This window comes from Bufo bufo, chromosome 3 (genome assembly GCF_905171765.1).
Source record: "Bufo bufo chromosome 3, aBufBuf1.1, whole genome shotgun sequence".
Taxonomy (NCBI): Eukaryota; Metazoa; Chordata; class Amphibia; order Anura; family Bufonidae; genus Bufo; species Bufo bufo.
Genome location: NC_053391.1, coordinates 642,035,986 through 642,049,441, shown reverse-complemented (window position 1 = coordinate 642,049,441; position 13,456 = coordinate 642,035,986). Strand labels below are relative to the sequence as shown.

Here is a 13,456-nt window from a genome sequence, read left to right as displayed (position 1 = left end):
CCGCAAAAACGGATACGAAAGACATACAGAGTACATTCCATATGTGATCCGTTTTTTTTTTTTTGGCGGACCCATTGACTTGAATGGAGCCACGGAACGTGATTTGCGGGCAATAACAGGACATGGTCTATCTTTGAACGGAACGGAAAAACGGAAATACGGAAACGGAATGCACACGGAGACACTTCAGTTTTTTTTTTTTTTTTGCTGACCCATTGAAATGAATGGTTCCGTATAAGCAAAAACCGTTTGTGCGCATGAGCCCTTCTACTATTCTGGGCTCAAAGATCCAGGATCCGTGGGAAACACAGGTCTAGAAGTTATGATCCTGTCCAAGTCGTCATCATCTATCTGATTACTCCCTAAAAAAACTAATATATATGTATATATGTATAAGTTATATGTATGAGACTAATAAAATAGATATAATATATATATATAGAATTATGATTATATATATATATATATATATATATATATAATACCAGTAGATAAGAACTATATATTATATATACACAGATATAAAATGTATTATTATATATACTGTGTGTGTATATATATTATATAATTATATGTATGAGACTAATAAAATAGATATCATATATATAGAGAATTATGATAATATATAGATATAATATACCAGTATATAAGAACTATATATATATTATATACACACACACACAGTACATTTTCTATAGATAGATATAATGACACACTGTAACGCACACTCAGCGCTGTGACTGACCGGCTCTCCCGAGCACATGTGCTGCATTGCCTTCCAGTACCGCATCCCCGGTCCGTGCAGTGCCGCAGAGCAGCCAGGATGTGTGTGTGTGTGTGTGTGTGTGTGTGTGTGCAGTCCAGGCTCATCCAGCGGGCGGTAGGACCCGGGAGGACGCGGCTTGGCAGGCAGGCAGTAAGGCTACCTTAAACCCAGCCCAATGCCTGCTGCTGCGCCACTCTGCGAGCTGGATGGAAAAGCCTCAGCAGCAGCAGCCGCCGCCTCCTCCTCCTCCTCAGAGCTGGAGACCAGTGTGCCCAGCGCAGACACCTGTTCCCAGGCAGCAGCAGCAGGCACCCAGGGCTGAGGGGCTGGCACCTGAAAAGTTTCCCCTGCATTCCTCCTGATGTGTGCAGTGCCTTCTCCGGCCAAGACAGCGCATGCCTCCCCGGAGTCAGGATCCATACATTCTGACGTAGCCTGGACATCTTAAAAAAAAAAAAAAAAAAAAATCCCATCTAATAAGCAGGCTGCTGCTGGAAGAAGTTGGCATGAGCAGTGCTGGTGTCTTCTACCCAATGGAGGAACTCCACCTTCCCCCCCTGCCTGCCTGGGCTGATGACCAAGGAGAAGTCGCCCTGCTCGCCTGCTGAGATGTGTGGCCAGCACTATGTCACCAGTGGGTGAGCTCCCAGTGCTGCTGCTGCTGCTTCCATAGGTTTGACCTTGAACCTCTCAGCCCACAATCTTGTCTCATTGATGGATTGAAGAGGCGCTATCCTCCCCCCCCTCCTCCCTCACTGAGTCAGAGGATACAGTGTATATACCTCCACTCACATATATATATACTGCTATACACCTGCCCTCGGCGCTTCCTCTCTCCGCATCACCGTCACAAGGCTTGATGGCTCCCTTGGGTGAAGTTGGCAACTATTTCGCAGTGCAGGATGCTGTGTCTTTTGGAAATGTGCCCGTTCTGCCAGTGGATAACCCTGTCTTGTTGAGTGACCACCTGAGCGAGGCTGGGGGGCTACCCCGAGGCTCCGCCGTCACTGACCTGGAACACTTAAAGGGGATTCTCCGACGGAGGCAGCTCTACTGCAGGACTGGATTCCACTTAGAGATATTTCCTAATGGGACTATCCAGGGGACGAGGCAGGATCACAATAGATTTGGTAGGTGACCGTCAAAACCGCAGGTAACTGTGCCCTTCGGGTGCCCGATGGGTGGAAAGTTCTGCATGGCTGTACCTCGCTGCGGTATGCGTTGCCACTATGTGCATGAAGTTGGGTTTTACTCTATGTAGTGGTAGCACTTGGTGTTATTGATGGGGGACCACTGTGCACTCCTCCTGATTAGTATGGACCAGGGTCCGGTACTATTTGGGGAGGTGCGGTGCAGGGTGGTATACTGCAGCCTGTACCTCGCTGCGGTATGTGTCCCCGCTACATACGTAAAGTCGTTTTTTATTCTAAGTAGTGGTAACACTTGTCCTGATGTCTTTGATTAGAGGACCACTGTGCACCCCCCGACGATTACTGATCAGGGTCCAGTACTATTTGGGGAGGTGCGGATTGATGTACTGCAGCCTGTACCTTGCTGTGGTATGTGTTCCCTCTATATACGTCAAGGTGGTTTTTATCCCAAGTAGTAGTTGGCAGGACCCTAGGTCTTGTCCTGATGTCATTGATGGTGGCCACTGTGGACCCCATGTCCCTTTTTGGCTATAATTGATCAGGGTCTTTTATGCCATTGATGGGGTACCACTGTGCACCCTCTCTCCTCCTGGAAATCATTGATGGGGCAGCACTGTGCACCCCCTCCCCTCATCGCTATCATTGATGGGGCAGCACTGTGCACCCCCTCCCCTCATCGCTATCATTGATGGGGCAGCACTGTGCACCCCCTCCCCTCATCGCTATCATTGATGGGGCAGCACTGTGCACCCCCTCCCCTCATCGCTATCATTGATGGGGCAGCACTGTGCACCCTCTCCCCTCCTCGCTATCATTGATGGGGCAGCACTGTGCACCCTCTCCCCTCCTCGCTATCATTGATGGGGCAGCACTGTGCACCCCCTCCCCTCATCGCTATCATTGATGGGGCAGCACTGTGCACCCTCTCCCCTCATCGCTATCATTGATGGGGCAGCACTGTGCACCCCCTCCCCTCATCGCTATCATTGATGGGGCAGCACTGTGCACCCCCTCCCCTCATCGCTATCATTGATGGGGCAGCACTGTGCACCCTCTCCCCTCCTCGCTATCATTGATGGGGTACCACTGTGCACCCTCTCTCCTCCTGGAAATCATTGATGGGACAGCACTGTGCACCCCCTCCCCTCATCGCTATCATTGATGGGGCAGCTCTGTGCACCCCTTCCCCTCCTGGCTATTATTGATGGGGCAGCTCTGTGCACCCCTTCCCCTCCTGGCTATTATTGATGGGGCAGCACTGTGCACCTCTTCCCCTCCTGGCTATCATTGATCAGGGGTCCAGTGCTATTTGGGGAGGTGTGGTGCAGTTGGATACTATAGAAGGCACAAATGTGTGTTGCCATTTGCTTCGTCGCCCCGCACCCCCCAAATTCCTGTGTGATTGCAGTGCTGGCTGCATAGGATAAATCCATAGACTGGACTCAAGCATACCACTGGCTTTCTATAGGGTGCTATTTGTGACTCAGCATTAAGAGCTGGAGACTGGAGGGCGCATAGCATACACCCCCCCCCCCCCTTGTCTTACCATTTAACCCTGTAGACCTTGCTCTGCATTGCTACAACTTTCATAGCTGGCAGCGGAGAAACTCTTTGCAGCTGCTTTAGCAGTGTTGGAGCGCAATGCACCCACCATGATCCAAAGTTAAGACAGGTTAGAGGCTTTTCCATTCTAGGAGATCAATGGGTCGCGGGTGATCTAAACCTTTGCAGATTGATGGTGCCTTGCAGCGCTGGGGTCCTAGGTTAGAATCCGACCATCTGCATGAAGTTTGGATGTTCTCCCCGTGTATTTGTGGGTTTCCTCCCACACTCCAAAGACATACTGATAGGGAACTGATGATGATGTCTGTAAGGCGCTGTGGAATATATCAGCGCTATATAAGGGAGTAAAATAAATCCCCTGGATGATGGGAGTCGCATCCGCTTGCATAAAACAGGGTAGACGTTGCAGCAGGGATTGCACTTGGAAAGTGCTTGCGGTGTGATGGGGGGAGATCCAGGCTCACTTTTCTTGCGGGGCAGCGGATCTCCCCATGCACGTCGCTGTCGCACCCCATTAGGCTCAGGCGTGATGCAGCGAGGTGTGTGCAGCACACGGTACATTGGGGAGAAGAGCATGGACTGCATTGCTCCCGGCCCGGGCTCCACGCCTCCAGCAGGTGTCTAGTGTGTGTGCCGGGCCGCCGCCGGGTCCTAAGGACCGCCGGCTTCTGCTGCACGTGGGGCAAGCCCGTGAGAGAGGAAAGATCAGCAGCTGCGCCTCTGCTACAGACATTACGGGAATCGCTCAATTCCCCAGTGCTTGGAATTGACAGGACGTTTATTAACACCTTCCTTTCCGGGATCTACTGGAGCATCGGGGAAACTACGCACAATGACCATTAATCTAGAATTTTTTTTAGTTTTTATTTTTATGTCCCTGTGGATATTACTATGGGAAACTTTAAGATATACAAACTTGTTCAAAAAAAAAATATATATATATATAATCCGTTTTTTTTTATTTTTAATGGCGCGAACACTGTGGTAGGACGTACGCGATCGTGCACTGAAAATCTGAGAAGAGTATAAAGTCCAACAGTCACAATTCGCCAAATATAGGTCACCCGGATAGGATAATCAGTGGCGAAATGTTGCTAATTTCACGTGATATTATATAAAAAAAATTGCGGCCCCCTTAGACGCGACGGTTTTCACTAACTGTTGGCGTTATCCGTTCTATGGCTAGGGATTTTTTTTTTTAAGGCAAAAAATGTGATGGGTCCTTGGTAGAGATGAGCGACTCGATGAGCCAGTTGATTTCTAAAATTTGGCTCAGATTTTTCCTAATTCTGAATTAGAATTTTGCCTTATTCAGTTTGGGAGAATAGAGGTGAGAGAGAGAATTTTCTGGACAATCGGAACGCTTTAAATTCAAGTTGAATATTTGTATTTGACTTGGATTGGATCCTAAACGAATATTGAGCAACTAATCGATTCAAACCGATAATCCAGGCAAAAAAAAACAAAAACGGTCTGTAAGTCACTTTTCCCCCTATTGTAACAACCAACCAACCGGCTGAGACTCTCCCATAAGTGGCGATGTTAATATTAAATCCTAGTACAAACATGTTTTCTCCGATGATAAAAAAAAATCAGAAAGGAAGGGGGGGGGGGGGGGGGAGAGGTTGCCATTTATTTATTATTAAGGTGTGTTCAGCTTTAAGGAGATCCCTGAGCTTTTCTTTTGCCTTCCACCTGCAGCAGTGAATGGGTTAATGCGAGAGCACACATCATAAAAGGCACGGTGGCCTGTATATCATAGGAATGTCATATCATGACCACGCTGCTGAGAATTTCCTCCTTCCTCAGCCCGCCTGAGACTTCTCTATCATTTAGTTAATATGTATTTGCTGCCGTCGTTCGGTGACACCAGGGATTTGAACCTGGAGAAGTTTTTAAATTTTTTTATTTTTTTTTCTTCTATACACTTTTGCATTCTTGAGACTCTCTACCCTGGAGCATGGGAAATGTGCCTTTCAACTTGAAAGATGACTGCTTATCTCCCCTTGTTTTACATGCGGATTGGTGCTAATTGGTTTAAGTAATTGTCACGGTGAAGATCCTGAGCGCCTCGTCATGTCACGACTAATTAATAACGCGGGGGGTGCCTGCTCGCGGCCTCTGGCGGATATTAATATTAATAATTGATGCAGTAAATATGGCCGTGTTTATACTGGAGGGGCGAAGGCTACATGCGTTGTATGTCGCCCTCCCCTTTAGGGTATATTCACACGCGGCAGATTTGTTCCAGAAATTTTGGTGGGGGAAAAAATCTGAATGTTCGTATTTTTAGGTTCATGTGGATTTTATTGTAGAGAAGTTGGGCGTCCGTAAAATCTGCAACACATTGAGGGTCATTTATCAAAGAGAGGCGTAAAAAACGTCTAATTTATGAGGATGCGCAGGCCTGGTCATAAATTCGGCGCACCTCCAGCAGTCTATGGCGCCTTGAGTGAAATCTACGATAGTTCCTGACTGGAGTCGTTTTCGCTCCTTTTTTTTTTAAACCTGTTTTTTAGGCATATATGGTAGTAAATTTGTTGGGACCGGTGCCCCAGTCCGGCCCCAACGACTCCCAAGAAGCGAGGACAGGGTAAAAATGCTGCGTGCGACAAAAACTGGCATGCCGCTGTGAGTAAATGACCCCTTTTCTGTTTTCCACCGCGGAATGCAGATACAGATTTTTAGAATAATATAGGAATATAAAGGAAACGATTTATTTTTCCGTAAAATGTATTCCTCCATATTTGAAGGGAGCTTTCCAATAATCCATGCGCTTGCTGCCAGAACAAGCCCTATTTAGAGCTCATGCACACGACCGTAGGTTTTGTCCGCATGCGATCCGCCTTTTTTGCACGTTGGATGCGGACCCATTCATTTCAATGGGGTGGCAAAAGATGCCTACAGCAAATCGTCGTCCATAAGTCCTTTCCAAAAAAATATAGCATGTCCTGTTCCGTTTTGCGGACAAGGATAGGACATTTCTATTGAAATGGAAGCGAAAATGGCAGCGTGCACGCGGCCGGGATCCCTGTTTTGCGGAGCAGCGATTTTCTGCAAAAAATCTTCCACATGAGGACTCGTTGTTAGAGTATTGTATCATAGTGATAATTAGTAATTTCCCAATGGTCGCACGTGATCTGTTGAAATCCTTCAAGTGATGATTGGAAGGGAAACCCCCGTTATGTGGACTACTGCCAGTCTTTGGTGGTCCAGGAACATGCAGAGCCCACACTCAACTCATGATCCAGATGTTCCTCTGAAAACGTAGGGGGAACACCCGACACATCCAGCCTTGTAGTTATGGCATTGATGGATTGGGAGTCTCTGTGGCCAGGTTCACACAGGGCAGTGTTGTTAGGTGTTTAGTACTGGGAACGAGGGATCTGCGGAAATTTCAATTTTTTTGCATTGGCTTTAATATCTGACCCCACTTTTAGGCCAGTTGTCGGCAGCAGTAGTTCACCCATGTGCTTGAGCCCTTACACACCAGAGGGATTGGTTTACATGGGGAAAACCGGGTCAGGAGAGTCCAAGAATACGAGGAAGAGGCTGCAGCATGCAGTGCTCTTTTTCCAGATATGGATGGAAGCTATTCGAGAATTTGACGGACCCAGTTATAAGTCACTGGGGACTGTTGGGTGCTATTGGTGCCCTCCATGTACAGTTCCTGCATGTCGTTATTTTTTGGTTTTCTGCTCCATGAAGGAATAGAAAGCTAGAAATGACAAGGCACATGTGAACTCTGTGTTGTAACCTCTAAGATACCCGGGGGTGCCCCTTTGGCCTTGAGCTCTCAGACACTGCCCTAATACCAAAATGGCCAGTCTGTCCTTCTGTGCGAGCTCCTTTGGATCGAACATTTCATATTCTCCCAAATCATGTATAAAAGGTCATAATGACTAAATAAATGTCGCATCTCAAAATCCTTCAAATCCATAGACTATAAGGGCACGACCTCATGGGACGATTGCAATGCACCCGCTCTGCAGTTGAGCACCAGGAGGTCGTACAGGCCTCGGCTGTCTCCTGTTAAACTGGTGAGGACTGCACTGTTTAGTCGGTCTTCATTGTTACTGGCTGCACGGTATTGTGGGTGCCACGCAACCATTAACAATGCAGACCGACTAAACAGTGCAGTCCTCATGAGGTTCGTCCGGCTGCCCCTTACCTGATTGTAGAGCGTGGCGGCGTCTTATACAACCATGCTGGTTGTAACCTAATAGTAAGGGAACATCTTTAGGATGACGTAGCCGATATATACTGTCCAATGACATGCAGTTTTCCGACCCCAAATGTAGGGCTCATACTGATGTTTATTAAAGAGGACCAATCATGGATTATTTTTTGTTTTTGTTTAATTAAGTACCTTTACTCTCAGGGCACCCTGTGTTGATGCTGTCATCCTTGTTCTTTTTTCCAAATACCCCCCCCCCCCCCCCCCCCCCGCATGCCCCGCTGTCCCCTTCTGCAGTTTTCCCGCCCAGTATGTTAATACTGAGCCTCACTACAGGGAGGAGAAGACGCCAGGGTTTCTCAGGGGGCGTCTCCTTCTCCCTGGCTGTGCCGAGGTCCAATCGCAGCTGAGAGCGTCACAGCCAGAGAGAAGGAGACGCCCCCGGAGAAACATGGCCGTCTCATCCTCCCTGTACCAATGCTATTAACATACCGGTCACGAAAACTGCAGGGGTGGCACGGCGGAGCATGCCAGTGGTATTTGAAAAAAAGAACAAGGATGGCAGCATCAAAAAAGGGTACCCTACAAGTAAAGTTATTTATGAGGGGGGGGGCATTTCAGGGGTCGGATAACCCCTTTAATTAAACACAAAAAATTCCATGAAAGGTCCTCTTTAGGCCTCTTGCACAAGACCGTATGGCTTTTCCAGTATTTTGCGGTCCGCAAAAAACGGATCCGCAAAAAATACAGATGACGTCCGTGTGCATTCCTTTTTTTTACGGAACAGCTGGCCCCTGATAGATCGGTACTATCCTTGTCCATAATGCGGACAATAATAGGACATGTTCTATCTTTGAACGGAAATACGGAAACGGAAGGCATACGGAGTACCTTCCGTTTTTTTTTTTTTTTGCGGATCCATTGAAATGAATGGTTCCGTATACGGAACGCAAAAAACGCAATGTCTCTCAGCACCTTCATGGCCAAGGAGTGTCAAAGCAAGTCATTAGTGGTCCATATATGATGCCCGTCACATGAGGTAAGATGCTCCTGTGCAGGTGGTATTGTATGGGTGGCATATTATAATGCAGGCTGGCATAGTCTGGGCCTTTTTTAAATCCAGTAACTCCTTACACAGTGGGCGTACCTCCAGCATCAGCAGAAACGCTGCGCACGCACAGCATTAGAAAGAATGGAAAAAAAAAAAAACAGGAGCATGCAGAATGGCAAAGTCAAGAGAGGAGGTGACCTCCATCTACTGGCGCAGGGCACAGAAGATGCTTCACTGCTGCGTCTCCTATCAACGTTGAGAAATGCTTACAAAGCCTGGCATGCTGACACCGGGCACCACTCCTCTCCCTGCCTCCTCGTTCTGTTCCACTGCAGAATATTGCAGATTCACTCAAGTAGATCTATACATAGGATCAGAACAGAACTGCCATTTTGCTTTTTTGTCCTGCTGTCCCCCATGCCCTCTAAATGTTGGGACACGTGGATGCCATCGGGGGTTTGCCGTCACTGCAGTCTTCCTCCTCCTCCGTGCTCTGTATAGATGTCAGCGATGCATAACATGGTTGTATTTTTCTTTGTGGCATGGCGTATATATAAAGTGCACGATGGTTTTACTATACTTGGCTGCGTTTTATTGCCAATAAATGACATTCAGGTCTAGCTTTTTCTAAGCCAGCTGGAATAATGCTGAATATGGCCACCACAGGGCGGTCGCGCACTTTTCCTAGTGTCTTGGACTGAAGATCTTCCTCGTTGTGCAGACACACAGGGCTGGGGAAAGTATGGTTGCATGTCAGGCATCTGGGAAAGTTGAGTAACAGGCCATATAGGACCTTGACTGGAAACCATATAGGTTCTAACCCAGCAACTTTTGACCCTTTCGCCCTCTTTGGCTGTGTTCAACATGGGGTTGATGGCAGAACACCAATGGTATTCCCTGTAAGAGGTGAAGCGGCGACTGCATATAGGATCGCACCACCCACCAGGGGAATGGTGTCGTTTTAGATGGTGCAGAAGTAGCAGTCCCATCCGGGTCCTAGTATCGGAAGGGATCCAAATGCTTCGTAAGAAGGTACCAGTATTAAAAGTAGTAGATGGTAGATGGGGTAGGTGAGGTCCAGAAGCTTTGATTCCTGCAGAAGCCACCAAGAAGGTTGATTGCGTTGATGTCCATGAATCGCACCACTGAGGGCATGCTGGTACTTGTGTCATCTGTTCTGAACTGTATTAGTGAATTTGCACTTGCCTTTTGCATGAGGACCAAGAACGGCTGAACCCAAGCTCCATGTAACTCCTAGTCAAGGCTAGTAATAATGGACATGACGTGTAAACACACTTAGGCCTCATGCACACGGCCGTTGTTTTGGTCCGCCTCCGAGCCGCAGTTTTGGCAGCTCGGATGTGGACCCATTCATTTCAATGGGGCCGCAAAAGATGCATCCGTTGCTCCGTTCCGTTGTCCGCCAAAAAAAATAAATATAACCTGTCCTATTCTTGTCCGCGTTCTGCGGACAAGAATAGGCAGTTATATTAATGGCTGTCCGTGCCGTTGTGTGTTTTGCGGACCGCAAAACACACAACGGTCGCGTGCATGAGGCCTTAAAGGGATGTTCCATATGTGAAAATATGGAAAAAACATTTCGACGTGTGTATGCAAAATAACTAAACCAAGGATGGCGGCATATTATACTGCGAATGTCAGACTCGGGTGTCCCCCAAAAGTTCCTTCTCTGTAGCGCACTGCGAAGTGTCCTGAGAATCTGGCTCCTAAGGTTTGTTCTGGTATAAACTTCAGTGCAGGCGAGGTGAGCGGGGTTTCTATCCTGTCTAATCTCCCGGTTTGTTTATCATGGCGCAGGCTTTTCTGTGCAAGCAATGGCACGCAGCAGCCTCGATTCTATAGAAGAAATATCTATATATCCACCCAGCCCTGCTGCTTGTGAATTGCAGGAGATTTCAGGATCAAAGTGATTGAAGGCTGAGCGCATTGATTCAGGTTTCTGGTATTTTACACTTTGTGACTGTCATTATTTTGCTTGGTGTTTTATCAAAACTCATTTCCTGAGTGTTTTGTTTTTTTCTTTGTGTGTTTCTTCCTTGTATAAGCTGAAAAGCTTGCGGCAATTATGGTATTAAAGGAAAACTCTGATACATGGTGTTGAAACAAGTGCAGGGGCGGGGCATGACACAAGGGAAGTGTTCTAGGACTACTCCGCCCCCTCAGGCCGCTCACTGAGCTAATTATGTGGCTGGTGCTAGATGGAAAATCTGGGGTGCCTTTAGATTGCATTGTCTATGTTTTACTACCTGTTGGGGGGGAAGGGGGGCTTACATTGTGGCAGCATCGTGCACCTGAGTTCTAATTGCCTAAAGGGGTTTACCAGGATTTTAATATCAATATCAGATGGATGAGGGGAGGCCAACTCATGGCACCTCCACCGATCAGCAGAAGCTGCGGTGCGATGCAACACCACAGCGCCATACACTGTGTAGTGGCCGTGCTTGGTTACTGCAGTACTGCTCCCATTTAAAGGGCTTGTTCTATTTAAGGCAACTTATCCCCTAACCCCAAAATTGGGGATAAATGGCTTACTTTAGGAGCCTCTGCTGATCACAAGAATTTGAATGGTGCAGCCGACGCAGACATGCATGCGTGTCCACCACTCCATTCAACTCTAAGGGACTGCCGCTCAATGGAGCTGCGGCATGCATGCACGACCACTGCTCCGTTCAAACTGGGGAGCATGGCCTCCCGCCGATCAGACACTTGTCCTCTATACTGTGGATAGGGGATGTTATAGGACAACCCCCTTAAGTGAATTTGGCTGAAGTTGCACAACTTTTGTGTACTAGGGGAAATATTTCTATTAATGAAGCCCCTGCGCCATTTTTTCTGACCTTTCAGGGAAAGAGTGCATGGGGATGCACACTCATGTATGAAGCGTTTCTCCACCCGCCCTGGTGCACCCTGTAGATGAATATGCGTGCACACTGGGGTAGGGACTGCAGGTGGGAAGGTATATGTCATGGTGCATCGTTTATACTGTACCCCAGTAATAGGGATCACCCCCCACCCCCCCCCTCTGTGCAGTTCATACCTGGCAAGTTCTTTTCAGAAATGTCTTTGATGGTCCCAATCATCTTGATAGATGTGTGTATGCAGGGAGTTCACAGACACTGGGGCAAATATACTAATATAAGCTTAGGCTACTTTCACATTTCTCCGGTTTAAATTCCGAACGCCTGTCGGAATTCTACCGATCCGGCGCTGCCGGATGCGGACGTAATGTGTGCCAGCACCATTAGGTAGAATGGAGTCTAGCGGAGAACCGTATGAATTCCGGCAGGCAAGCGGAGAGCCAGCTAGACACAAACTGCTGCATGCTTGTCTGCCGAAACGGCCATGCCGGAGTTTCACATATGTGTGAAGTTGAGATCCCTTTAAATTCGACTTATCAGCAATATTAACCAAAACTTAGCTCATACGGTCTGATGGATGACTGCAACCTGGATCATCATTTTTAATGTCTGCCCTGCATATTTAAGGTAAATAATAATATACAGCATGGCTTCCGTTTTGCAATGATTGTGTTGACCATTAGCCCCATTCCCGTCAGTGTGGTCAGCCTGGCTGGCGGGTCCCTAATGTATGCTGAGGATTGTGGCCGACTGGTGACTCACAGGATACTGTGGTGGTACTGTCTTATTTGCTTCTTAATATTTCCCATAAACACGTACTGAGCTTGCAGTTTCTCATGTATGTAATATAGAAACCCTCAGGGGAGAAATGTTCATCCTAATGTTGTGTAGCTGGGAAGTCTAGTCAAACTAGATGAGATTAATAGCAAACTCAGTGGTAGAAACAATCAATGAAGGAGCAAGGTCGTCATTTCACTCATGGTCTGAGGAGTCTGGTTATCGGTATTGTTACACAGTACAAGATTCTTGTATTTGCAGTGGCGGTGGGTATACAAATTCACCTTTGGGATGACTGTGAGTTGGGATGGGGAGGCCGTAAGTGTCCCAGGTTGGTATTCCATCTGGACTAGGAGACCATTCTATGTCCTCATATGGTTTTCCATGTGATATTGAGCCTCTACAAACATTTTCCCTAATGACTAATTTACTGTTGGTGTATTAGGAACTATTGTTGGTCATCAGAATGTTGCAACAGTAGTCAGCCATTTTGAATTATAAAGAGAACTGTCTTTGGTCACGTGGTCATCTATTCTACAGTACATACAAGTATACAAAAATCCTTTCCAACTCCCTCTCCATACTCTACTCTACTCTGTGTCACTCTTGTGAATGTCTCATAATGACACCTTTGGACCTTGTATGACTGCTTGGATAAGTACGTGGGAGACCCTTTCGAGCAAGGAATGCCAACTTTTTCTCTTAGGATTCTCATTGATTTCAGTGGGTGGGAACAGAAACATGGAAAAATGGTTATAAAATCAGCTATGAGATAAATACAAAACCTGTTTCATAGTGCACTAGTTATGTTTGAGTGTAAAGGTGTCCATATACATTAGACTAAGGTTGACTTATCCCACCGATTGTGGTGAGACTGACCATCTAATGTGTATAGTTTGTTTGGCAGCTATCATGGCGAGGGGCATATCGCTATGCTCATTACTTATGATGTTAATTCCCTTTTACTTATTGAGATCACATGCACTTTGGCCAATCGGAGCGCTCACGTGTATTGGGAGTAGCTGTTGGCTGAATGAGCTGGACTGACAACTGTCAAAGGCATTTGGCCACCATTAGTCTATACCTTATATG

General features: G+C 47.1%; 1 protein-coding gene across 2 annotated transcripts in view; it reads left to right on the top strand.

Annotated features, from left to right (window-relative positions):
- The first annotated feature begins 982 nt into the window (after positions 1–982).
- Positions 983–13,456, top strand: part of FGF9 (fibroblast growth factor 9) — a 44,053-nt gene continuing 31,579 nt past the window's right edge. For both annotated transcript variants that reach the window (XM_040422615.1, XM_040422617.1), the window contains exon 1: positions 983–1,896. In XM_040422615.1, the coding sequence (XP_040278549.1) occupies positions 1,626–1,896 (271 nt within the window). In that variant the 5' untranslated portion in view covers positions 983–1,625. The remainder of the gene's footprint in view (positions 1,897–13,456) is intronic.